Raw genomic sequence first — 25247 nt, 5'->3', positions numbered from 1 at the left:
TAGATTTTTAAAGTGCATAATTTCACATCTTTCTCCACCATTCATTTCTTCATTTTTCTTTTTTCTCTGCCTTTTCATGCCCACTACATGTGCTTTTATGGAAAATTACAACATTTAAACTCTTTTGGTCAGGGATAATTGCACAAAGAACCATTAGCAGTCTTCCAAGACCAGTGAGCAATTTCATTTTTTTTTCTTCTTCTTCTCGCTTCTATTCTTAATCTGTACGAACATGCATTGAAAAAAGAGCATAATTGTAATTTAATTATCTGTCATGTGAGGGGGCAAAAGGCAGGTCAGGGAAGTTTGCAGTGCTGTCGTAAATAAATAGATTTAATTAAAGGAGCTAAACAAACAAGATGTTATAGCATGTAAGTGTGTTGGCAAAAGGGGTTGTTTTTTTTTCTGTCAATTTACTTTCAGCAATTATAATCATGTTCAAAGTTTGCAAGAGCCACTCTGGCCCTCACCTGCAAAGCCACCTACTGGTCAGCAAATTGGCACTTCACTAAAGCCAGCATGTGTAAGTTTGGCTCATGCGCAGACGCTATGAGGCTTCGGGAGAAAGCAGTGCTCTGTAATTACCGCCTTAAGATTACATTCAAATGAAATGTTACACTTCACTTGGTTTCTTGAGGTTGTTTGGGACAAAAATACCGACAGAAATTAGCAACTCCATTTATCATACACCACATTTAAAATGTCCTGTACCCAGAGTGAAGATAGATAAACCTTTATTGTGCCCAAGGAGAAATTCTTTACACACCCAAAAGAAACACTGGCTGTATTATCTGAGACAGAGAATGTGGATTTTTAAATATTTATCATAACCTTGTGTCTCTTCCAATAAAATGTCACTCAAGAGGCCTTTAAATGTTGATTGGGTCTTACTGTTTTATTCAAATTTGTGATCACATCCTGAAATAAACAATATGGCTTAGAACCACTGATTGGATTAATGGTCCTTTTTATAATATGACTAATACTAAAACCCCCGATTGCCAAACTCGGATAAAAGAAAATGAAGAACTGAAACATATGTGAATAGGCAATAAACCATAAAGAGTGCTTGTCCTAGACCTTTGTCTATTCAAGTGTGCCGCCTCTCCCCAGTGAGATGGATGAGAATACGGCAGGTGGGCATTATGGAGGGGAGATAGAACTAATTCTAATAAAAACAGATGAGGAGGGGACGAGAGATCCTATGGATGCCTCCAGAAATACCCTGTGCTTATAATGAATGCAAAGGCTTGTTCATACATTGAGCTATCAACCACATTAAAATTAAACACTATTTTTAGTTACTGTTTAGATAACCATCAGGTCCATATTTTACTCCTCTATACAATTATGAGTAAATCTTCAAAGATTTGTTTTTGAGCACTTATAAATATACTCTTGCAGTGAACCATCTTCTGGGCCTTTGGTCACAAGGTGCAACTGTATTTCTTGAGGTGACCACAAGCAAGTAAGATTTTTCAGGGAGTCTTTGAGTAAAACACTGGTATAAGCTATCAGTGTTTTATAAAGCAAGTTATGTAAAATACCATACTGTGAAAGATTCTAGAAAAAGCAATAAGATATTAAGAAGTAGGTTGCGGACCCTCCGGCTAAAAAGTTACATCGTGCAGCTTTAAATTTGGAAATGGTGTGTTTTGCAATGCCGCATATGTCCTGCTGACAGGACGATGGCGCTGTTTTAAACTTGAGCAGCGCTGAGTCTTCTTCTTCAGTGCTGCACGCTCTGCTCTGTAGCTAATCATAACATGCTCAGCTAACAAACCACAACACGCCCAGCTACAACAGCACTTTAAAGCCTCTATTTACTGTCAGGGCCCGTGTAAAACCTTCATCTACGGGGCAGCTCCACGTCTGTGCGCTTGGGTAGTTTAGAGTTGATATAAAGACTGTTTTTCTTGGAGAGGTTGAATATTCATGGAAAGCCGGGAGCTAACCAGAAGTTTGAACAGCTTGAGACAAACAGCATCTTAAAACTTCTAAAAGGAGTAAGTAGCAACGACTTGTGCTACGTTTTTTGATGTTGCAATGTCATGTTTTTTATTGTTTGCTTAAAAATATTAGCTCCTCATACTGTTGTAAATTGCGGAACAACTGACAAACGGATTCAACATTTTATCGTCTTTTTCGTTAATATGAGAAAGTATAACGTTTAAACGAGAACATTGTTTCGTTAAAACGGTATCATTACAGCTTATAACAACTTTGACGACATCAGTTTCTCGTTTTAACCTGAACATATTAAGCTCATCCAATGCACTGAATAGGGGCCAGTCACTTTAAGCAGGTCCGAGAGTGCGAGCTGTGTGATCTGTAGGCAGGAGGAAAACGAGCCAAGCGCTTATCAGCGTTTAATGACAGGATAAGACTAGATGGCGCTTCGACTTGGCACTGACCTACTGTAATAAGCTACGGGCCTGTCTTTTAGACCTGCCAATGCGCATGGAGACCGGAGTGCACACCCAGAGCGCACATCCAGAGCGGTTTTGTCTGTGCGTAACGAAAGGCACATACACATTTACAGGTTCTGGGCTGTTGTGGCATGTAGGTGTTCACCTTACCCAGTGGTTGGTGGCACCGATCAGTAAGGGTGATCTGTACAGCTATATATGTGGTGATGCCGCGTACAGTAACCAGCCGTATTTCCTGTTTGGAGCGCACTTGTTTGCCTAGACACTCCGATCTCAAGATGTCCCATACTACCACTGACTCCCTCCCGGCGTCCTCCTGTTTTCCAAGAGCTCGCGGCCTTCACCCGCATGGAGATGTTTGTTCAGGCATGGCATCTGTCAGAGGCCACTGCACCGAAAAGGACTTGTAAGTTTGTCCAGCGGTTGTTCAGTTAGCCTTGTCCCTTCTCCTCGAACACCCCGAGCCTATGTGTGGGCGCCGTGACTGTTGGCTTCTTGGCGAGCTGCGCTCAGGTGCGCACGCACCCCGTGGAGCCCCTGCGCCCTGCCCTCCGCAGACCAGACAGCTGAACATATGTGGAACCCAAACCGCGCCAGTTTCACATATCAGAAACATGCTGCTTTTACGCTGGAGCAGAGCAAAGTAGGCGCATGTGTCCCAAACCTATGGTTCTTTTTGGACCTCCTTCTGAAGGCTCGCGCGCTCTTTGGTGGCACGTGAGGGAATCAGTGCACTGTGCCTTTGGTTATGCACAGAGAAACGCAGCGTTTATTACAATAGGCCTATGTCCACAAGTCGGTGGAGTCGGAGTGCCATGTAGTCTATCCTGTCATTAGACATAAGCAAAATGATAAGCGCTTGGCTCTTTCCCTGCACATTGCAGCAAATCATACAGATAGCGCGCTCGGACCTGCTTAAAGTGACTGGCCCTATTCAGTGTATTGGATATGATATGTTGGATATTAATATGTTCACGTTAAAACTAGAAACGGATGTTGTTAAAATGAGAAACTGATGTAGTTAAAACATGAAACTGAAGTCGCTATAACCTATAATGATTATGTTTTAACGAAACTTTTTTTTTCGTTTTAACTTAATAAGTAAATAAACTCTAATTAATAAGTAAATAAACTTTAATCTACGTTTGTCAGTTCTACCTTGCTGCAGTAAGGTAATATTTGGTGTATAATTAGACATCAATGGCTGAGTAAACTAAACGGCAAAGACTCCATTACATTGTTTAAATCAGTTATTTTGGTCTAATAATGATCCAGAGATATCATACTTTTCAAACACCTGTTTTGTCCTCGCAGATGACAAGACTGGGCCTGTGATGTAGCCGTGTCATTGCACATTGCAGTGTTTTTCTGACACTTTATCCGGGAGTGATGGAAGAGGACACTCCAACACTGAAGCCCAGGCGCATCCAGAATCAAAATGTGGTTCATCGCCTGGAGAGGAGGAGGGTGTGTTCAGGCAGACCGGGGGCTCACTGGTACAGAGTGCGCTGCTTTCACCAAAACCTCTTCCCTAACTTCACTGTGGTAAATGTGGAGAAGCCCCCATGTTTCCTCAGGAAGTTTTCCCCCGATGGGCGCTGTTTTATCGCCTTCTCCTCTGATCAGACATCCCTGGAGGTACCAATAGAAAGGAAAAAAAATACAGTGTTGATAAATTAATATTCTGAGACATTTAGACAGTTTGAATTATAATCCAAATTTTTATGTGAAAAACAGTGGCATTATTAAATGAAACTGTAAAAAGTATTAAACAATTTCTGCTTTTTATTACTATAAACCTTCAATCACCATATTCCCAATGTTATTTGGTAAAAAATGTATTTGGAAAATCTTTTGGAAATAATCGTTGAACTAGTCTACTAATTGAAAAAAATAATTGCTGACTAGTTGACGACTAAAGTAATTCTTAGTTGCATCTTTGCATTAAGAACCAACAACAATAACACTTACCTGAACACTTACATGAACACACCCTTGTTCACAGATTTATGAATACCAGGGCTGCCAGGCGGCTCAGGACCTGCTCCGAGGTCAGGAGGGAGAGACATTGCTCACAGCCAATGACCAGCGCTCGCTCAACATCCGCGGGCGTCTGTTTGAGCGCTTCTTCTCTCTGCTCTACGTCACAAATGTGGCCTCAAACGGAGAGCATCTTAACAGAGAGTGCAGCCTCTTCACTGATGACTGTCGCTACGTCATTGTGGGCTCAGCCGTCTATGTACCAGAGGATCCACCGCCATATTTCTTTGAGGTGCCTCAACATCTACCTCTTTAATTCCGTCTTAGCTATTGTATACAGACCTTTTTTTTTAAATTGGCACAAGCTTGAGCTGGGAGATGTATTGAAAAATGTCAATATCTCAAAATATTTTAGAGATATGCCAAATTAGAATTTTTTTTTATTATAAAAAGACCCCAAAATGGGGTAGAAACAATTAGTGTAATCTCCCAAACAAGAGCATAAAGTGATATGTCTCCCATTTTGTGGTCAACTTTATGGTTCCATTCATGTTTTGAGTGATACTTGAACCTCAACCAAGACATTTACAGACACATTTTGGCACATTCCTGATGTCTTATTAGACTATTGTCTGAAAATCATCAAGATATGAGGACACAAAGGTCTGAAAAGCACACATAATTAGACCATTACAAATGTTGCCAACAGGATCTACAGGACAATTTGGTTTGGATAATGTTTTCTTCATAAATTTAAGTTTCATAGGGGCTGGAAATTTTGAATACAGTTCAGGTGAAGAGCACAGTTCCTTAAGTGAAAAGGATGATGTTGATTTAATGTGATTTAAACTTAATGGTCAGTTAAGTTTGAGTTCAAACTAGTTACTGCCCTGCTGCTGTGAAATAACAAGCCTCAGCACTTTTCCATTTCCATAACATTATTGGTTTTCAGGAGTAACATTGATGGTTGTTTTATTAGTACAGAGTTTATGCTACAATGTGCCTATTTCATTAGCAATTAATAATAACAAATAAAGCAAACTTGTTTACACCAATCTAATATGCTTTTCATGTTTCTATAGGTGTACAGGAACAATGAGTCTGTGACCCCTAATCCCCGCTCCCCTCTTGAAGACTACTCCCTGCATATCATTGACCTCCATACGGGACGGCTCTGTGACACCAGGTCCTTTAAGTGCGACAAGATAATTCTATCCCACAACCAGGGTCTCTACCTCTACCGCAACATCCTGGCTGTGCTGTCAGTGCAGCAGCAAACCATTCATGTTTTTCAGGTGAGTATTTTAATATGCATTTATGTGATATAATTGGATTTTATGTTCTTTTTTTCCACACCACTTTTAAAGACTACAATGCTGCATTGGGGTTGTTAAATAGCTCACACTGTTGAATGACTCTAGTCTAACATTAAATAGTTTGAAAGGGAGAAATACACTTAGTTTGTTTTTTCAACTGTCCTTCCCAAGTTCTTTATCACAACATCTTCAAACTGGTAGTTAACGTATACGTGTGCAAAAAATATGTCAAAGAAGTGATAAGCTGTTAAAAATGTTCAAGGGCTGCTAGACTAAAAGCAGTCAGTGTTAATATTGTGAGAGTATTCACCTCATAGTTTTCTGGCATTTCAGCAGTCTTGTCTCTCCTTGTCATGACTCCTATGACACAGCCTTGTTTGTCTGTGTCATAGGTGACTCCAGAGGGGACCTTTTTGGACGTTCGGACCATCGGCCGCTTCTGTTACGAGGATGATCTGCTCACTCTCTCAGCCGTTTACGCTGAGGCTCAGGCAGAAAGCCAGCCCGGATTTCCTCGCCTCTACACAGACAAAACAATCAACTCCCTCAAACACAGGCTGCTGGTTTACCTGTGGAGGAGGGCCGAGCAAGACGGGAGCGCCACAGCCAAGAGGAGGTAAGTCTCTGTGCTAAAAGTTCCTTTCTGTTGAGCCTTTGTGATGTCTAACCTAATGTTCTCATTGTATTCTTGTGGAAACTTTTGTCTACTTTTAGTGTTTTTCATTTTCTCTTGACACTTGATATAGCAGACTAGCTTGATGTCTTTTAATTTTTCAATTTCATAACATCCACATGGTTCCTGTGGGTGGAAAACGTTAATACAGTGCCCTACTAAGTCAAATCTTGTCAAATTGCTTTTTTGCCATGTTGAACGTGGCCTACAAAATTGCACGTCCTGCTTTTATCTAATACAATAATTAAGAAATGCTGTTTTGTTGAACTCCTCAGTCAGGTTTCAATGACACTTCTGCTTATTTGTGAACGGTAGATTATAATATTTTTCTTCATGTATTAAGGTTAATTTTATATAATACTGTGTTTAAGTTTAGAAAAGTAAATAAACCTGAATCTGTGTCACTAACTAAACTTTCTTAAATTAATTTGCTGATTGACATCCCTAAAAATAAAAATGTTCAATATAATGCCCGTCACACATTTTCGTATGTACCCAGCATGCATCTGTGATCTGAGCAGGACAATCAAAAAGGACGACAAGAGTCAACATGTTGTTTTTTCAGTGGCTGTGTTTTTTTCTCAGAAAAATTTTACCGGTAAGTTGCGATTGAGGTTACAGAAAACGGCAGGTACCAGATGGTCTGATAATTAAAGCTCATTAAGCAAAAATGACTCTGAGAAACCTTTTCGCACATCAGAAGAGTATTTTATCAGCATCTCTACAGACTCAAGTCAGACGCAAGGAACATTTTAAGTAGTCTTTTATAATGATGGGTTTAACATCTTTCATTGAACCATCCAACTTACGGTTACTTAATTAAAACAAAATATCATAAAAAGGAACAATAGCATCAAATATATATATTAAAATGACATGTGCTAATGGCTGCAACAACCTTTTTTCTGTTATACATACTATTAATCAGGAGTATTCAGAGCAAAAAAAATAGGCAATTTCTATAGATCTCTATAGAATCACTGCACTTTTTGCACCTCAGGGAAAATGTCTCGTTGAAGATCATAACCTACCCAAAATCATTTTAGTAGTGTTTATATTTTTATAACTGAAATTTTAACTGGTCACATTTGGCAAAGTATTCTGTTGTTTTATTCTGTCATCTCTCTCTTTTCACCGCATAATTTGTGTCTTATCCACTTTTTGCATCGTTAACTCCAGCTTGTCTCCCTAATTTAAATGTCCTTGTGTCCTCAGATTCTTCCAGTTTTTTGATCAGCTGAGGCGTCTCCGGATGTGGAAGATGCAGCTCCTGGATGAGCATCACCTCTTCATTAAATACACCAGCGAAGACGTGGTCACGCTCCGAGTCACCGACCCCTCACAGGTAACCCACCTTCCGCCGCCGTGTGTCCAAATTCCTCCCTCTGCTCTCTTTGTTGCCTGCCTGGGAGCGCTTTGTTGTCCGCGCTGTACGATAAGGATTCCTTCTCCGGGTATCCAAGGACAACCGTTCCCCCCACAAAGGAGCACAGTCATCTCCTCATTCACACAAACAACAAGTAGATCTAATTAATGTTCATTTTAGCCACAGGAAAGCTGTAGAGTATGTTAACAGCTTTTTGCTATTTCCATCTTTCCAATTAGGTACATTATTATCATGAGCTTATAGAGTCTGATAAATACAAATTGCATGTTTAAATTGAAAAAAATGTCTGTCTAGACTTTGGTTTAAACCTGTGCAGATGGAGTTGGAAGAAACCCCCCCTTCCTTTTTTTTCCCTCTTCCCGCAGCCATCTTTCTTCGTAGTGTACAACATGGTGTCCACAGAGGTGTTGGCGGTCTTTGAGAACACTTCAGATCAGCTGCTGGAGCTTTTCGAGAATTTCTGTGACCTCTACAGAAACGCCACCCTCCACAGTCAAGCCGTACAATTCCCCTGTTCTGCCTCTTCCAACAACTATGCCCGCCAGGTCCAGAGAAGGTACTGCAATGGCTACACTGTGGTAGGCTCTCATTTTCATTGTAGACAGCAAGTTGTATATTAAGACAATTATTATTACGTTTGGTTTCTCATCTTAAATTTTTTTTTTATTAAAATGGACAATGAACTAAAGTGCTCATTGATCAGTTTAAAAAAAAAAAAAAATCAGGACAAGCAATCACCTTTAAGACTAGATTACTGAACTACTGTATATGCAACCATTGAAATATTTAATTGTCAAACAAATCTGTACTAGAACTGTATTTGGCATTATCGGGAATTGGCACTACGTTCAATACTTTCAATATTTAATCACAGACCATATGGATGTATGAATTTGACTTAGGCAGGGGTCAGAGGTTAGTTTCTTCATGACAAAGAAAATGGCTGCAGCAAATGTCAGAGAGGATTTGAAGGTGTGCGTTATGAAGGGAAGCAGATCCGATGCAACTGCCTGGAGCAGAAGGAAGCCATTTCAGGACTTAATCTGGAAAAGAAGAGCGACATTAAGACAGTCAGCACAGCTCAAGGAGCTGTGATTTAATTTGCCCGTTGGACTCGCAGGTATAGGTGACAAAATCCTTGCAGGGTAGTACGAAGAGAGCAGGAGAAGAGGGGGGAGGAGAAAGAGGAGAAAATAAAGCATAGTTTGAGCAAGGAAAAGAGCTCGAAATTGGATTTTAGAGTGGGGGAAATTGAGGTCGAAAAGAACGAGAGGAGAAATTGAAAGCTGGCAAGTGCATTCAGCAAACCAGATTTTGTGGCTTATGTTGCTGGCTAGCACAAGTCTAGTTCACAGGTGAAGAGATGCACAGCCCAGCAAAAAAGAAGCAGCGTCTCTACAAGAATGGAAACGCAAAACAAGTTCAAAGGACATATAAAAAATACGTATGCCTCTATAACTACGAGTCTTTTATAAGGATTGGATTTTAAAGGTTTTCAAAGATGCTTTGTACACCAAAAGTTTTACTACAATAGCCATGAGCCTCTAGTCTCCTTAAAATGAGCGATGGTAAGAGCTATTAATAGAATTGTGAGATTTGAGCTGTTACATATGAATTGCAGGAGGGAGCATGAATGTCACCCCTGACCTATATGGTTTTCTTCTTATGTGTTGGTCAGATTTAAAGACACCATAGTAAATGCCAAGTATGGTGGCCACACAGAGGCGGTGCGGCGACTTTTGGGTCAGCTGCCAATCAGCGCACAGTCCTACAGCAGCAGCCCCTACCTCGACCTCTCACTCTTCAGCTACGACGACAAGTGGGTGTCTGTGATGGAGCGGCCCCGCACCTGTGGAGATCACCCCATCAGGTATCCACCCACCCTCTTTCAGACACATCAGTGTTTACCCTCTACTTTTATTAATTAATAAATAAATCATTGGTCTTTCATCAATCTTACTATTGTACTGTGTAAATATAAATATGGTAAAACTGTATCCTTTTTTTATCACACTTTTTATGCATTTAGGAAGAGGACAATTTAAGCTCCATTGTTTTGTGTGATGAGACTTGAGTGTGTTCCTAAAGAACAAAATGTTTTTCTATTGTTATATTAATCATGCGGTGTCTGGTGTTAATTTTTTGCATTCATCTTTCTGAGATTTTATTATTTTCTTTGATTTCCTCATTTTGGTCACTCAGAACAATTACAGTAGTGTTTCTTGTATGGTGTTTTCTGGCTTGTAGGACTTGTTAGATGCACATAATGTATCTGTTAGGTAGTGGCTGCAAATATGGAAATGTTTGAACAAACAACACATTTCTGTGCCATATGTTTTCATCACTATTGCACAACATGTTTTAGAACCCGATGTACCTTCAACACAGTACAAATCTTCAATTTTTCCCATGATTTCCTCCAAACAGATTTTACGCCAGGGATTCAGGACTGTTGAAGTTTAAGATCCAGGCTGGTCTGCTGGGACGTCCTGTGAACCATGCAGTGCGGCGCCTGGTGGCTTTCACCTTCCACCCATTTGAACCCTTCGCCATCTCTGTCCAGCGCACCAATGCTGAGTATGTGGTCAACTTCCATGTGAGACACGTGTGTGCGTAAGTGTACAAACTCACTGGCCCCTGTACATCTCAGAGTGACAAACATGGCTGTGTGGAGCTGGGAACTTGTTCTACTGCAGAAGAATCGTTGGCTCTTGTCCTGCTTTCTCTGGACGCAAACCACTGTTCTCTTTTGCCTTCCATCAAACAGTGGTCACTCAGCCACCAGCCTCCTCCCTCCAACAGCAAGGCAGCAATTCTGCCTTTTCCTTTCGTCTCACCACTTTTCCTCCTCTTCCCCCCTTCCTCGGCAGAACAAAGAGGAGCTGTAGGAAGGAGAGACTGGAATAAGTGTAAATGGGGATGTAGAGAGAGTGATTGATGTGCCACGGAGGTGGCAACTGCAGGTAGTCGGACCTCTCAGAAGGAGCCAAAGGTGCTTTCTTTCTCCAGCGTGCACTCAAAGCTGCACATTCTGAATGATTTCTGCGGTTGGTCCAACACCAGCTCGCCACTAAACTTTTCCATAAAAGCAGATGCGATTTTATATTGTACAGTTTTATACTTTTTTAAATATGTCTAATATTATAATAAACAGTTGTGTTCATGTTTTTATTATATTAGAGTTGCATCCATGCACAGGGTTTCTGTAAAATATTGAAAGTGTCAGAAGCAATATACTTATGGGTGAATAATTACTCCAGGTAAATACATTTTATGCTTTGATTAACATTACTAAGATGAAGTGGTAACTTGCCTTGACAGAGATTGTGTCTTTGTGCTTTCATTAGCTCAGCTCAGTTACCACTGATATTCTACTGCTATAAAAAAAAAAAAATCCCAAATTGCAATAGAGAAGCTTATCATCATTTGCGTTTGCTGTCTGTTTGAACAAGCCTTGGCAGTCCCAAAAGCCAGGCGTTGTACAAGCTTGACAGACAGATTTATTGTACATAAACAAAACAGTTGACAACATCCTCAACCGTATTGTCAGTCGATTTATGAAATTATAAAACCTCAGGACGTCCTTTACAACAAATGAATTGGTGGAAATAACCTGCATCTTCAATCACAGTACATCTGCCATCCCACCTCTCTACTGTGACAAAATATCAATCCATAATGGGACTATTTTACACATAAGGTCCATCTGTTGTGAACACTACAACCACTGGACATCTGTTCTACCACAACGTGTCATCTCAAACACATTTCAACAAATATGGAAATGTAAGTAACACCCCAAAAGGTGCTAATAGATGAACGCAATAGGTGAACATGCATTATACAGCCAGACACGGGGAGGGGGGCTGTGAGGGGTCGGGGCAGTGTGGGAGGCAGGTGCTGGGGGGATTAAGTGTACTTTTGCCCCACCGTTTATAGCAGGCTTTAAAGCATAGGGGTAATGCAACAAAAAGAAAACTGAAAGATGAAATAATTGTCATAGTGCTGTTCGACAGGAGGTGACACAACAGGAGAGGAGTGCTGGATGTGAGGACTAGAGCAGAGTGGTTGTGCAGCTGTAGCCTTGTATTTCATTAAGTAAATACTATCTGGTAGATCGAGGCTTAAGGAGGCCATGTTATGTCAGTGCAGTTATAATGGTGTGTTTGTGTAAGCTGGAGTCGACAACATGCTGGGATAATCGGCTAATTACAGGAAGAGCACGGCGCAAACTGACAGCCCTACATCTACAAGACCCCATTGTCAACCAGCCCCTATAGAAAAACCTATTTATCCAATGCTGTAACGCACAAATGCAGAAACCTATTTTAACTAAGCAACGCATTACAAAAAATATTCTCTTCCTCTTTATCAAAACATGAATATTCCAGAACCTTCAGAAGGATGTATCATAGAGACTAGTTCATTTTTACACTTGTTGCTATGCATGAAAAGATGCCAGTGTTACGAGTTGTATTATTCTGTAAGGTGTTTTACAGGGAAAGTATCTGAGAAACCTGCCCATTTAATGCACCTGAAGTCATAGGTCAGTAGTATGTTAGGGGGTGGGGTGTTATACCTTTCATAGCCAATTACAGCTCGTAAGGTTGAAAGCATGCAGGGGTTTTTATTATATCTACATGTCTACTACTATTATATTGTTCATTAGTCAGAAGTACTACTGTTCACACATGTCCAGTTTTGAAGCTTTTGAGCTGTGCAGAATTGTGCCTTACTTTACGGTGGTTTTCATCAGTGTTAGAATATGTTTCAGCCTCAACCTCATTCACCATAATGATATCGACTAGTGGTTTTAGACTGCACAGGATGTGATTTAGAATATTAACCTGGTATACTGTTCACAGTCCAATGATTAATCAACAAATCGTGATTAATCAACTAATCATGACTAGTTAACTATAAAAACACATATAACATATGAAAAGACCTTTTTTATAACAAAGACAGTGGCATTATTCAATCAAAATGTAAAGCAAGAATAAACCTTTTTGGATTATTTATCCTTTAGTTGATTAATATGTTTAAAAAGTCTGTAATGGCTACAATATATACAAAATAATTGTTTGACTATTCGACCAAACGAAATGTATATCACTGACAGGTCAACTACTAAAATAATTGTTTGTTATAGCCAATACCAAGTTTTATTTTTTATTCTTTGGATCAAATAAGCCCAATACAAAAACGCATTCAGGATTAAACGATTTATTTTAACGTATCAGTTAGCGGTTTTAAATCTCCACTATTGGCTGATATGATGCTACAGCTGACCACCTGATTTTATTTGAATGTTTTAGTACCTAGAGGGCACTGCTCAAAGTATGACTACACAGCTCTTTAACGGTGATTGTTATGAAATAGGGTTGGGAATACTAGTTTGTTAGAACTTGAAATTTTACTGGGAAAATAATCAAAAATATCTACTGCATATTGGCCATCAGTTTAGAAACCACTCGGCTTTACAAACTCAGCTATGAAAAAATCTATATTAGTCGATCTCTAAAACATTACTGTTGACTCTTATCATCTTGCTTCATATGCTTCCCACCATTTTGATACCACTGGTGTGCTATATTGTATTATTTTGATTATAGGCATACAACTGGATTTTTTTTATTTTTCTTCTTCCAGTGTGTTTATATGAAAAAAGAAGATGTAAAAGAAAACACCTGAATTTCAATGTGCCTGACAATATTACCAATTTTACCAATCAGATGTTTCCCCAATTCAATTAAGCGCCTTCATTTTCCCCAAGGGGAAACTCAAATAGGCTTTTGCAAACCAGTGTCATTACAATATTCAACAACGGCACTCTATATTGCTGATGCTCCTAATTTAACATGAGTATTGTGGTACCTTTTTGAATTAAAAGCAAATTCACCCATGTATTTTCCGCCATTACATGTCTGTCCCAGTTTTACTTGGAAAATGGCCACACAGAATGATGAAGCTGCACTTACCACTTACATGTAATTCACCTGATGCTTCTGAGCACAATAACAAATATGTAGCATCTGTTGTACTGCTAACAATCAGGTAAACCCGAAGCCTTCTTCCTGACCTTGGTTGCTACGGTAACCCGGTCTTTTCTAATTGCCGTTGTCCTGGCAACAGCACAACCAATGTGATCCAGAAAAGGCCACGATCCTGAGTGTTTCCTGTCGCAGAGCAGCCTCTCAATAACACAAGCCGACATGTTTAACAGAGATGCACCAAAACATATATGGGAGAAAAATAAATATAATGGTTAGTTTTGTTGTGTACAACTATAATATAGGACAATTTTATAAAAAAAAAACAATCAAAAGACTAAATGAGCCTAAAACACAAACATAATGCCTAAACAAAATGGCTTTCCGGTACATTTATTTATTGCTTTACCAAAAGGCACTACTGTGTATGTCTTCCCTTTATGTTTTAAACTTTTGTTTTGTCATATTTTGCTTTAATAATTTTAACCTGTTGTTTTAATTAGTCAATTCCATACACAATTAGTTAGAAAATGGAAGTCCCAAGTCTGGACTTTTCTACTCGCTCCTCAATATGACTTTAATGGGCCTCTTTCAATACTTTGAATGTTACTTCATTAAACATATCAAATAATGCATGAGAGATATCCTGAAGGATAAAATATGAAAATATTTTGATAAACTATGAATACATACTGATATTACTATTTAAAGTGAGTTTAGTTTGCTACCCACTTTTGCACAGGTTTTTGTTAAATGTTTTGGTAAAATGTTTCTTCAAAATACAAACTGCACAAAATCATATTATAGTAGCATACATTAAGTGACTAATTTATTTTTATGTGTTTTAATTTGTTTGAAACATAGGTTGCTATTTCCTCCTCAGTGTGTGGCTTGAATATAAGGCACTATTAGTTAATCTTCAGATTGTAAGCAGAATGCCTTAATGAAAATGGCCTTGGTGAATTTGCCATGGTAGATAGTACAGACTCTGAGGGCTTTTAGCTTCATTATTAGCATCCATTAACCTGCTGTACTCTGGGCTGTTCAGCAGGCCGTGGGTTAAAGAGCTACTGTGTAATTGGCATGATCCACTTTATATCAGCCAGAGATCATTTGCAAGCCACCTCTCATCTTTCTGTTGGCTTCTTCATTATTTTCTACACTCAGATTAGTAAACATGATAGTTCATACAGTGACTAGTATCTTCTCAGAGTAGACTTTGTTTTAAAGGAGCAGATACAAAATTGTTGCCATCTTAATTTTTGTGTAGTTTTTCTGAATACAGTTGGCATTTTGCATTATTATTATTATCATTATTATTATTATAGCATGCTAACAGCACACCTCCTAATTATCTGACAATAAAAGACTTATAAATAACTATATAATTAGATACAGACAATACACAACTGACTTATTTTGACCTCAAGAGCTGTTTATACAGTATATCTGTACAGGAGTGACACATTTTGCTCAAATACATGAAAAGAAATTGGGTTCAGGGCCTTTAATATGGTCAATATCATGCTATACAGTCTTTTTTAAATGTCACAGTAAAAAATGTTAGCCTTTCTATTGAGTTATTGTTTTGCAGAAATGTAAAGGCAAAGCAGAATGACAGGAGCCACTTTTCAGAACAGCCTTGTTACACTTCAGTTTTTATCTTCGGCCCAATCGAAAACTAGCATTTGCCACAGTGTAATTACTCTGACATTTCCAGGTTATTATAGTCATAATAGACAAGAAAATCATTAGCATTTTCTGACATAAAAAAGTGTTTAGCCTACGTAAACTTGCAAACAATATTTTCTTCAGTTAACCCAATTTTCTTCTTAACTTTTGGGTATGATAAGAACATGAAGCTTTTCTTCCTTGTACCACTTTGCAAGACATGTCCTCCCTGATTTAAGTCACACCAACCATCATGCACAAGGCTCTCACAACTCGTATGGTATTCTTCTATCTGTACAGGGACGGTGCATGACATAAAAAGTCAAAGATGCTGGTGCCAGGTTATAGCACAATTATACCTATAGTCCCTGGGCAGGATTGGTATTGAAATAAATATTTGAATACAGAACATTGAGTAAATGATCAATCAGAAGTGGCATATCTACTCACACAGCAATTCTTTCAACAAAACACTAAACACACACACACACACAATCATAGTTCTCTCTCAATCCCCCTCCCTTACCCTCTCAAGGCCCCACACTATTGCATACAGAGACAACTATATCACTCAAATTCACAATCACTATTATGTGCAAACTTGTTTAAACAATATCTATTTCTTTGAACATTTGAAATCCTGTGAACGTTTGACTCTTAAATGATCGCAATGACAACAGAGGAAAGGCCTCTTTTGATGAGTGTGGTTCTCTTTCAGGATATTTTGTGCAAAAATATTTGGTTCTGATTTGCAACTTTATAATGAAGAAAATATGGCCACGTTTGGTCCAATGGGGGTTTAATCAAAGAAAGGACGCTACTCCTCTCCATCGTAACTGACCTAGACAGTTGTTGTTGTTTTTTAATTTTAGTTCACGTATTTTCTTTTAGATCAAGGGGTAAACAGTTTGCCATACGATATTTTCTACACGGCTACTTCTTTTGGAACTCCACCTACACCCCAGTGGCCCCAAGCCTCCACCTTTGGCCCTCTTATATCCCTCACCTGTTATTGTTATCGACCACACTTCTATGATAACATGTAACAGTGTCAACATTTCATATCGCACGGATTACCACTTCACCCATCTGTAGATTGATTGAGAGCGCCTCGGCACTTGTGGAGCCTCCTGGCGCGCCGCGAAATCACACCGGCACGTAATGAGCGCAGGGAGCGCAGGGAGCGCGCGAGGGCACGTTGGAAACTGGGCGCGCGCGAATGGGAGGGGTTCAGATTCAGAACATTGACGACAAATATTTGATTGAGTGGCCCGGGTGTCCCCAGACTCTAAGGTGTGCACACAGCCTTGCCATCTCATGTGAAGCTTCCGTGGTGATATTCAAGTGTTGTATGTCCGGTTTTACGCACGAGACGCACTGGGCTGAGAGAGTGAGTTCCCGGAGGAAACGCTCGAGCGCAGTGACACATGGGACAAACGTGGCACATTATTCTCTATGGGGGGTTACTGTGTGCCTTCCCATATGGGGTTCGCACTAAAGCAGACTAAATACATACATTTACATTGTTGATTATCGCTCAATTGAATGGAGCGAAATGGAAGTGGTGGTTCAAAGCAGCTGTTGATGGGAAAGAGCATGAGAGTTTAGAAACGGTGATTGACCCCGATTAAACTGATTGGCGAGAGTTCATAGTGAGCAATGCTGGATAACTAGTGTGGGCAGTTCACATGAGAGCCCTGGAGCGTAGTCTATAGAAATGCAAATCTACTTTTTGTCTTTTCTCTTAAACTATTCAAGCACCAGCTATTCTCACTTGACCTCAGCCCTGGTCCCTGGATATTTTCATTTCATTTTTTTTTAAAATCTACAATTCTACAATTTCTTAAGATAGCTGTAGGGTACATGAGGCGCTCAACAACAGATATAGTCCCACACAGTTCACTTCACAGTCTGGAGCAAATAATCATGCCACACTGTATGAGGTTGAACTGACTTGGACAAACACAATCTACAGAAATAACTCCATAAATGTCTTGAATGATAATGTAATGAAACATACATATGGCCAAGGCAATATACTCCATACACCACAAGGTGATGGCATATGTCTATATGCAGATTGAAGTAGGAAAGCCCCGATTAGCTGAAACTGACATCCACAGGTACAATGGCTCCATCTGGTGGAACAAAAAAGAATTATATCTTTAAATGTTTTTGTTTTGGTTTTTTTAATGACAAATAATTTGAGCTTCCTTTATTCACCTCTCTCACTTTCCTTGTAGGACCTATATTATGCAAAGTTTACTTTAACCTGGAGTTATGTTTATGTTTAAGCAATCCTGGATTATTAGGACATCTACATCCCCCAAACTCAAAATTCTCTGTGTTGTATTGTGATTTTAATGTACTGTATTTCTTATTCTGGAGCACTTTGAATTACTTTGTATACGAATTGTGTTTTACAAATAAACTTGCCTTGCCTTGCTCTGTTCCGCCTTGTGATGTTATGAAGTAGCAGTTTTCAATGTAACAGTTACCTTTAATACTTTGTTTCGTAGATTCCAGGGTTGAAATTATCCAATTGATTCAAGTGAATGTGTATGGACTTAAAAACACAGTGGAGTATTCACTGTATTACCACATAACATCACAGTGTTTACTGTTTGAGAGAAGAACTCAGCGTAAATATGCAGGATTGTGTGTGAATGAAACAATACACAATGCACTATGTTTTTATGATGAAACACCATTATAACATTGATCAGAAAATTGTGTAATATAGGCCATTTAACACTTTAATTTGATAATACAAGCATATATTTTAGTGAATATAAAGCAATCATAAAACTCTAAATATTGCAAATGGGAAAAGGTCCAATGTCCTCTTCACTAGTGTTTAAAATTTTGAATCTCTTTAATGGTTTGAAGACTTATTAAATATTTCTACATTGTAATTCTGTTCTGTGAGTAAAGATGTAAGTGGGAATTCTCTTTTGCTGTATATTCGGCCTGTCACACTAAATTGCCTCAAAGCTGAACATTTGCGGAAAGCTTTGCCACTGCAGCCATGGTGTTAGGGGTCAGGTCTAAGGGCATGGAGAAACAGCATGCAGGACAGCTGGACATGGATATTTAGCCTATTTTTAGAAGGAATGTTCTTTATTTAGTTAGCAGAAAGAATCGTGTTTTGAGTAATTTGAGTTAATGATATTTAAAATAAAACGTCTGTGTAATCCTTCAGTCATCCACGTCTGATCCATAGTAAAAGCCGAAGGTAAATCTGTCAACTGGACTGGAATGGGAGGCCTGAGACATAATCTCTCTCCTACCTATAAACCCAACCTCAGACCCAAAGCAAACAAAAGAAACAAAATTGGAGGCAATAGCTGTTTACAGTTTCAGTGTAGTTAGCACTTCCCTTCAGATAGATACAAGGTGTCCACCAGCAATCTGACCAGAACTGAAGAACTTGGATGAGCAGCAAAACGTCTTTACTCCTACATTTTGTCCACTTGGCAGATTTAACTTCGGCTTTTACTATTTAAAATAAAAAAAAAAAAAATTGTAATCTTTAGACTACTGCTGTCACCATTTAACTATTGCACAATTAACGTCTCATTGATATAAATACATTTAGTTTAGTTTTTGTCCATTTGTTTTGTAGCATACACAGAAAACCCCCCCAAAAAAACCAACATAAAATACATTATAACAAATTGGACTCTTTTTTTTTTAGATTTATTCCATAGACTGTCTGCTTTTTTTTTTATTATTAATTTATTACAAATATGTTTTTTATACATATATATTTATTCCATAGACTGTCTCCATTTTATATATATATATATATATATATATATATATATATATATATATATATATATATATATATATATATATATATATATATATATATATATATATATATATATATATATATATATATTTATATATATATATATATATATATATATATATTTATATATATATATATATTTATATATATATATATATATTTATTTATTTTTATTTTTATTTTTATATATATATTTTTATTCCATAGACTGTCTGCGCTGTGGGCCCAGATAGCGCGGTGACGTCACGGGTCAGCTGACTGGTTTGTTTTGCTGGCGTCGCTCTGATAAAAACACAGCCAGTTTAAAGGAAGCGACGACACTGAAGCCTCATCTACACTAGGCCCGACACTTTTACAGCGAAACAAGGGCACATCGTATCCACGTAAACCTACGTTTTATGCGTTTAAGCTTCTGTGCTCCCCAGATATAGGCCTGTAGTTGTATTATTTGACACCGTCGCTACCTCAGTTTTTACTTCGCCTACTGCCAGCTGACTTTGACGCAATATGCCTTCAGAGAAAACCTTCAAACAAAGAAGGACGTATGGTGAGTGTTTTGTGTACATCAAGGCTTTAGTCGACACATATTGTTCTTATGTAGTTTTATGTTGGCAATTGCAATAATGACATTTCTATGCAAGAAAACAAACCCGATGGCAATCTGGCATCCTGCTTAAGACCCTGACGAGAAAGCTTGTATTTTTCTCACAGAAATACTGCCATAGTAAATAAATAGTCTATATTTTATGAAGTACAAAATGGTACAGTAGGCCTGGTTACATAAACAAAGGTCTGTGCCTGTCTGTGCCTTTGTAGCCTATCCAAAAATGTACCCTACCCTGAATCCAAGCTTTACTCTTATTTTTGTTTTTCGAAATGAATCTTGTAAAAGGTTGTGGACACAGTTAGACGTGTAATGGCGTCTACTCTTGTCAGAACTAAATATATTCGGAATGAGGTCTGCAGTTGTGTTTGTAGGCCATGAGTGCTAGAGGAAAACAAAGTGGTGTCGAAATGCAGAGGAGAGCTGCAGGATTGGGGGATGGGACAGTCAGACGGGTTTAAAGAGGGTCACAAAAGCGTTACTCTGAGCACTGGACTGCCCCAGTTAGTCAAAGTAGAGTCCTGTTTTGTCCGATAAGTTCCATTACAGATTTGTACGTATATACTAATACATAGACTAACATTAGTTCTGATACAGCCTAACAGGTCTATTAAAATGGCTACTTATTCTACACACGTGTATAATTGAGTTTCTCTTTTGTTTCTTCAAGAGGTTATAGGACTTTTTCATTCTTGCCTTGAGTTTACAGACTTCCGGTACAGTGAACTCCTATTGGTTTAAAAAATCTTACACAACTTGTGCACGTGAGAACAAGTTCAGAGAAAAGAAACATATGGTCACGTGCTCTGAGGTCTATAGGCATACTAGTCCAAAAGAAAAACAAAATTGTGATTATGTATGGCTGAACTTGGGCATAAAACTCACCAGATATTAAAGGCAAATGTTTTGTTACTGGTGTAGTCCTAGAAGAAAAAAGGTATACACTCTGAAGTTGTTAGTAAGTCTGTAACCTTACATGTGAACTCTTTGTTGTTTACTATGTTTACTGGCTCACTTTAACTTTATTAACTTAACTATTTTTTTGAATCTATGTTGTAAGTTAGATAAACAGAAACCACAATCTTTTTATCTGCACATTTCCCTAAACAAGGCTCAGAACAATATGTCATTTGAATGAATATACATCCCCAAAACACATAAATACCTAGAAAAACACACAGGAACATACCCGGACTCATAGATTCCACTGCTGACTAATTCCCCATCATAATACGTACTAAGAAATTCCCGGTGTTTCGGAATGACCGTGTGCTTCCCTCTTTTTGTAAATTATTTAAAACAAAATGACTCAGAGGCCATTTGTCCTCTTGTCTGTCTCACCAGCCCTACATACTCCACCTTCTGGTATGACTGGGCCAAAGATAAACAGCGTGACTTTGCACCACAATATGTTGATTTAGTTTTTTCACAGTAAATGTGTAAAGTGTAAAGAGTAATTTTTCATTTGGGAGATGATTGAGATGAATTTCATTTCACAACTAGGCCTGTTAATGATAACACATTTTCAAGTGCATTATATTGTTGAACTAAATATACAAATATAAAAAATATTTTAAATGTACACTATTGTAAAAAAAAAAAAAAAAAAAAGAGCTGCAGTTATTTTATATAGGCTGTATAATGAGTTATAGAAGATCATAATTCAGTTCTCAAAAGCTCTCAAGTTCCATCTGTCATGTATTGAACAACTAAATACACTACTATAGTTTTTCTCAGGCACAACCTTTTTGAGTTTAGGTCAGTGTACTATGGTGTGTCTGACCCAAGTACAGCAGGTGTTATCTGTCTTTGGCTTGTCCAGAGCAAATGACACATTTTAAACTTAAACAAAGGAGAAGTGAAAAGTGTTGTCTGTGAAAATACATATTTGTGGAAATTGGGTGCTGTCAGAATACTTTCATTGTGGTTGCTTAATGTTAGAAACAAAAACTTTTATGTAACATCCATTTTAAATGATCAGTCAATCTAATAATAAGCTTGTCATGATAATTACTACATTGAGTTATTGTTCAAAATGTGTTAGATGAAACAACATTTTTTTAAGGTCAGTATTTATAGTGGGTACCTTTTCTATGCAGTAGTGGGATATTTTTGGTTATTTGATTTGCAATATGATGATATTTGAGCTGTAGAGGGTTGAATAAATAACTTGTATGACTCTGTTTATTATTTATTTATTTGATTGGAACAATGCATGTTAATGAATGGACATGATACAACATCAATGTAAACACACTGGATTATAGCCAAAGACTAATTTCCATCCATTGTCCCAAAGGGACTTAAATGTTGGATTCTGCTATTTTGTCATTTCACCTCATGCTTTTTTTAAATGTTGTACATTTAAAATTGTTTTTTGGGGGATAATTCTGCTTTATGGTTTGGTTTCAATAATATCATTTAGCATCTATATTTACTTCAGCAATATATCGCACTTCAAAATGTGTTATCGTGCCAGGCCTATCTGATAATATGATTAACAATTAACGATATTTTTATTGCACAATAGTTATAACATTTCATTTGCAGGGTGCATCTCCTTTTTTCATAATTCCCAAGTTGGAGTCACCAATTCTCGTCTAACCTACTGATGTAGACCAGTGTGCTTACATAAGAAGTGGTTTTGGGAAAGCTCATTATGTATTTGATTATGGCCCCATTTTATTTCTCTAAGTACTCTGTTTTCAGATTATGCTAATTGTCTTCAGTTCATGTTTTTGTAATAGTGCTGTAATAGTTGACACTAAGCTCTGTAGGTCACACTGCCATAAACTTGTTTAACCTGACTCCATAGTCATAAACACAGTAGTGAAGTTAATTTGCATTTACATTCAACTGTTTATATGATACATTTGTTTTGAATACACCTGACACCATTGTGCCCAGTGCTGAGCCAATTAGTGTGTTACATTGTAAGTGAGCCTGGCTTGTCAAGTTATGCTGAACTCAAGCTAAAATGATAACTAAGTACAAATTTTTTACAGTTTTTTTTAAGACACTTGTAATTATTAAAAATGTTTCTTCCCCACAGAACAGAGAGTAGAAGATGTCAGACTGATTCGGGAGCAGCACCCAAACAAGATCCCTGTAAGTTCAAATCACATTATTGCAAGCCAAACCCAGAACAATCTTTCCGCAGTGGTTTTGATGCTCGTGTAGTATTGAGTTTATGAGCAGTGCGGCACACAGGAAGCCAGGCAGGGTGGATGCAATTGTAACCATATTTCCTGCTGATGCGTAAAAGACTGTTTTAATTAACAATTGAATGTGACTCAGAAATACAGCAGTTGTATGCAAAGGTGTAACTGAGCTTTTAGCAGTGTTTGCATTCGTTGTGCCTTGGGTCTAGGTAAATGTCTCCTAGCTACAACGTGTAAACACATTGTCAGTTGCCCATCTGGTGACAGTGGAGACATGTACGCCGTGAGCCTCCTGTCTTGTGTCCTGGGGCTGGAATGCCATGTCATTCTCAGGGTGCAGAGGGATGGGGCAGATGCACAGTGTCATTGTAACCTGAGTCTATCTGGCAGGCACACCAGGGGGAGGGGGAAAAGGCAGGCTAATACAGGGAGCTTGTCTTGTTGCTGGTCTGCTTGGCTAAAAACCTATTTTGTAACATTTCTGTATGTGTTCATTTATTGACAGTGATTAGTGTCACTTGGGTTTTAATCAAGGTATCTGTGTATAGTTACATGTAATGTAATAATCAACTGCAGTAGGAGTAGACCCCATTATTAAAGATTATTTCAGTAATCGATTAGTCAGGGATTATTTTGCATTGTGCATAGATTTCTCACTAAATGAAGGTTGAACTATGGCGACTACCCTTTTGGATAGAATATTTACAAATAAAGTGTTTTACTGACGAAAATAAGTAATAAATAAGTAATAAGTAGTTTTAGCCATTTTGATTTATAGATACCAGGCCTCTGGGATAAAACGTCTTTTGACATGGGCTTTAGAGTCTGTATAAACCAGCTAAAGATTATTATCAAAATACAAAATTATTTTATTTAAATAGTTTAGTCAGAATAGTCGACTAGTAATAATAATGACTATTTATCATTGCAGATCTACTTCAAACATGAGGGAGAACAGTGTGTTACAGTTGATGTGCTATTGAAGCCAGACCTTCTTAATATGTCCCTCTGCAGGTCATCATTGAGCGGTATAAAGGAGAGAAACAGCTGCCCATCCTGGACAAGACCAAGTTCCTGGTGCCAGACCATGTTAACATGAGTGAACTCATCAAGATTATTAGGTAAGCCTCTTTTATATAATGGGCATACATGTTTGAAATTACATTTTATGTCAAATATAATAAGGAAAGTCATTATTTCTATAACACTGTTCATGCTTGCCTGTCACTTCCTAAAAAGAACCACGGCAGTGTAATACATGGTTTAAAACGTATTTAAAAGACGGTCTTGCACTGTTTGAGTCCTTCTTCCTTGTATGTTTGATCTCTAGGAGGCGTCTCCAGCTAAACTCAAACCAGGCATTCTTTTTGCTTGTGAATGGCCACAGCATGGTGTCTGTGTCTGCGGCCATCTCTGAGGTGTATGGACGTGAGCGTGACCAGGACGGCTTTCTCTACATGGTCTACGCATCCCAGGAGACTTTCGGCAGTGCCACCATCCCGCAGTGAACCGCCTTTTCACGACACATACCTTTGGACAATGCTAGTTTTTAGTCCCCCACCCTCCCCTCCTTTTGGGTTGTACACATAATCCTTACTGTAATCCGCCCAGTAACCCCGGGAGTCGACCAAAAGAGTTCAGTAGAGAAAGCTGCTTTTTATTATCTGACAACAGCCCTCCTATACCCATCAGTCACAGAGGATATTTCTGGTATTGTAATCCCTTAATTTTAATGTACATATGTTTTTATGTAGCAATATCGACATATATAGGAATTCTTGGGGGAGGGTTTGCCATTTCCCCCAATCTACTTTTGCCACAGGAAGGATCTTTAATACCAAGTTTATCATTCCCATTGGTGTCATTGCGTCCCGCCTTGTCTAGCCTGAAGCATTTTTGCTGTTTAAATGAAGATGTTAGGAAACAGCTTGATGATTGTAGCTTTGGTGTGCGTATGTTATAGCTTTGACTTTAAAGGGGGTCCCCATGGGAGTATAACCAAGTTTGGACACACTACAGGCTTGGTGATCGTGTGAATGGATCTTGATCTAAATGCTTATAATTATAAATATCAAATTCTTAATATTTTTTTGGTGGCAACAGGGGCAGTGGGTTTGGGAAAAGCTTAAGAAAGCCATTCATTCTCGTCACATCATCTTTCACAATCAGGTTTTATATCAGTGTTTTATTATTTAGTTTCTTTAATTTGTTGTGGA

General features: G+C 38.3%; 2 protein-coding genes across 2 annotated transcripts; both read left to right on the top strand.

Annotated features, from left to right (window-relative positions):
* Nucleotides 1–1696: 1696 nt before the first annotated feature.
* On the top strand, nucleotides 1697–11630 carry det1 (DET1 partner of COP1 E3 ubiquitin ligase). Its single transcript, XM_033968165.2, has 9 exons — nucleotides 1697–2006; nucleotides 3744–4067; nucleotides 4435–4701; nucleotides 5492–5704; nucleotides 6118–6341; nucleotides 7614–7743; nucleotides 8151–8341; nucleotides 9464–9655; nucleotides 10213–11630. Exons 2-9 carry the CDS (start codon nucleotides 3819–3821, stop codon nucleotides 10400–10402), a joined length of 1656 nt encoding a protein of 551 aa, XP_033824056.1. The 5' UTR covers nucleotides 1697–2006; nucleotides 3744–3818; the 3' UTR covers nucleotides 10403–11630.
* A 7878-nt stretch (nucleotides 11631–19508) lies between these two features.
* map1lc3b (microtubule-associated protein 1 light chain 3 beta) lies at nucleotides 19509–24961 on the top strand. Its single transcript, XM_033968026.2, has 4 exons — nucleotides 19509–19813; nucleotides 22923–22978; nucleotides 24046–24152; nucleotides 24362–24961. Exons 1-4 carry the CDS (start codon nucleotides 19774–19776, stop codon nucleotides 24537–24539), a joined length of 381 nt encoding a protein of 126 aa, XP_033823917.1. The 5' UTR covers nucleotides 19509–19773; the 3' UTR covers nucleotides 24540–24961.
* Nucleotides 24962–25247: the final 286 nt, after the last annotated feature.

The sequence above is a fragment of the Periophthalmus magnuspinnatus genome, chromosome 6 (genome assembly GCF_009829125.3).
Source record: "Periophthalmus magnuspinnatus isolate fPerMag1 chromosome 6, fPerMag1.2.pri, whole genome shotgun sequence".
NCBI classification, from domain to species: Eukaryota; Metazoa; Chordata; class Actinopteri; order Gobiiformes; family Gobiidae; genus Periophthalmus; species Periophthalmus magnuspinnatus.
The sequence above is the reverse complement of the archived record's forward strand: the minus strand, read 5'-3'. Positions and strand labels throughout refer to the sequence as shown.